General features: G+C 48.1%; 1 protein-coding gene across 1 annotated transcript; it reads right to left on the bottom strand.

Moving 5' to 3' along the window:
* Nucleotides 1-1,056: 1,056 nt before the first annotated feature.
* ANOM_011834 (Zn(II)2Cys6 transcription factor domain-containing protein) lies at nucleotides 1,057-2,091 on the bottom strand (the record flags this gene model as incomplete). Its single annotated transcript, XM_015557090.1, has 3 exons — nucleotides 1,057-1,747; nucleotides 1,831-1,928; nucleotides 1,984-2,091. The coding sequence occupies 3 exons, from the start codon at nucleotides 2,089-2,091 to the stop codon at nucleotides 1,057-1,059; spliced, it is 897 nt and encodes a 298-aa protein (XP_015400835.1).
* Between the last annotated feature and the right edge of the window lie 327 nt (nucleotides 2,092-2,418).

The raw sequence follows: 2,418 nt of genomic DNA, 5'->3' as shown, positions 1-2,418 counted from the left end.
TTTTTTTGTCTTTTTCCCTTCCACAAGCTCGGCTGGCCTGGACCGGTACCGTGCCAGAGGGTCCACGAGTGGGGCTGTGACCTTCTCATTCTTGACAACTCTTCGAACGTCGTAGTACTACTGGAAGAAGTAACAGTAAAGTGAAATACGATACACTACCTGGTTGCTCTGTGACCATTGTAGACTTTCGTGGGGTTTTTTCCCCCTTGGCCCTAATCCTTAACAATGAGACTAGGTCAGTCATAGTATCACCGTCTTGAAAACTTCCTGCACTATCATGCAACTCCAGAAGCCGTTTCGATCGAGGAACATACTAGGTTAGTATGTATGTACATACTACAGACGGTGGTACCAGAAGCTTTGGGGCGTCATCAAGTACCTAATGTACAGGGCGGGGCGGAGATAAGAATCGGAGATGAATCATCGATGTCCCTCCGTTACCGATTAGTCATCCACTCTCGACGTCACTCCGCCCGTGCCTGGCCTGTATGAGATACTCGACCCAATTCTCTTTGAAACCCAGGCAGATATACGGAGTATGTGAAGATAATTCGACAATCATATTAGCCGAACTGCACGGTTCATGGTTCTATATCATGATATGTAAGGCATCCCAGACCGGACGCCGGAATAGTCGACCATTCACAAGACTAAAGTGGTAACCAGCCCTCGATACAGACATGAAAGAATAATAACAATAATAATGGGAAGAATAATCTTCTCCGTAGCCCTGTAAACCCAGCTAATGTTTTGCCTCCCAACTCCAGAGCACCAAAGGGGCGTTTGCGTCGAATCGCATTCGAGTGTCGCATTCACGATGTGACACTAGTAGCCCCGGAACGAATAAAGACTGTACAGTGTGATGGACCCTTCAAACCCTATCGTAAAGAGATCCACCGCCCAGAAAAATTATCAGGCAAGTAACCACAGCATTAGTAAATCGAAGAAAAACATGTGTAATGTACATGCGTCACGTCATAGGCGTATGCAAGTAGCGTCGAGGCAGAAGAAAAGCCATGCTTCGCTGGCATGTTACTCTCCGTCGATATGTGCGGCTCAGCTAGACGTTATTTCCGGTGGATTCGCATTCAAGAATTGACTAATATCTTCGTAGTCATTCTTTGCATCCATATACGATATGCAATTCATAGGAATTTGGCGATTGAACATCGGAGAAGAGACTGGGTCATCGAATGACAGGTTATTGTAATCGGCAGTCGCCATCAGGTCCATGTCGTCGAAACTCCCTAAGCTGCTCGGCCATTGTTGCGGATCTTGTAACGCGAGAGGGTTGACCACGTCCCCGTGCATAGCCATCGGCGGGATGAAGCTAGGCGTATTGGGCACAATTTGAGGTTCCGTCTTGATTGTAGGTCCTTGCCGCAAAGGAGGGCTGAACGTAGGCGGAGTAAGTGGTTGTCGCGTAAAAGCGTCTGGGAAACGGGTGGGAAGAACGGGTGATTGTGCACTTTCTGAACTGCCGTCTGACGAGTCCTGGCGCTGCATATGCCCTGCGTTCTGCTTCCATAGGTCTTGCTGCATAGAGTCGGTGTTCTCCTCAAAACGCTCGCCCTTGCTCTGGTCCAAAGCGCCTAATCGGGTGAGCAGGTCGTGAGTGAGAGGGTGGCCGTTGGCTTCGCATTTCAACGGTTCCCCAGGCCACCCTTCGCCTTCGCTGGTGCGTCGATATAGTTCTTGAAGCCCATAGACTAGCCACGCTTGTTGTTGCTCAAGCATCTCAACATATCTACACCCGAGTAGGATATGGTTAGCGATCAAGTCCTGCGGAGAAACCACACGTAAAATTATCAATGCCAGGTGCAAGCTCACCCCTTCGGGTACACTTTATCGTGAGCCTTCTTCCTCTCGCCAAAGACGCAAATGGCATTGTCTGTCCTACAGCGACCACATGGGTTGCCTCCATCACACTGCACCGGTCAGTGCATCAGAGCGTGCTGATGCTTGGGCCTCGAACTTGCTTACCTTGGATTTCTTCAGCCTGCACCGATCGCATGCCTTACATACCCTCTTGCGAACATTGCTGTCCGAATGAGAGTGTTCTGATGTAGGTGATGATTGGCGTGCTGTCATTGTGTAGTACAGCTGTATAGATATGGGCGGGAATGGGAAAAAGTAACAAGTAGGAGACAGAGAGGAGACCAGAGGAATCGAGATGATAAGAATCAGAATAACAATAGCAATAATAATAAAATAAAAAGGGTAATTTGTAAGGAGTAAAAGTAGAATAGGTATAATCTTTAAGACTACTGGAAATTAGAAGTCGGGTTGGTACGTGAGATTCTTCCAGTGATTGTTCATTCGTGTTCTGGGGTGCTGCAATAGTAGTAGTTCCAAGGGATCGACCGACAATGCGTTAAGGTTGATCGATGATATAACGATGTCGGGGAGAAGGAGACA

The sequence above is a fragment of the Aspergillus nomiae genome, assembly GCF_001204775.2.
Source record: "Aspergillus nomiae NRRL 13137 chromosome Unknown contig00811, whole genome shotgun sequence".
Lineage (NCBI taxonomy): Eukaryota > Fungi > Ascomycota > Eurotiomycetes > Eurotiales > Aspergillaceae > Aspergillus > Aspergillus nomiae.
Note: the sequence above shows the minus strand (reverse complement) of the source record. Positions and strands in the feature narration are given on the sequence as shown.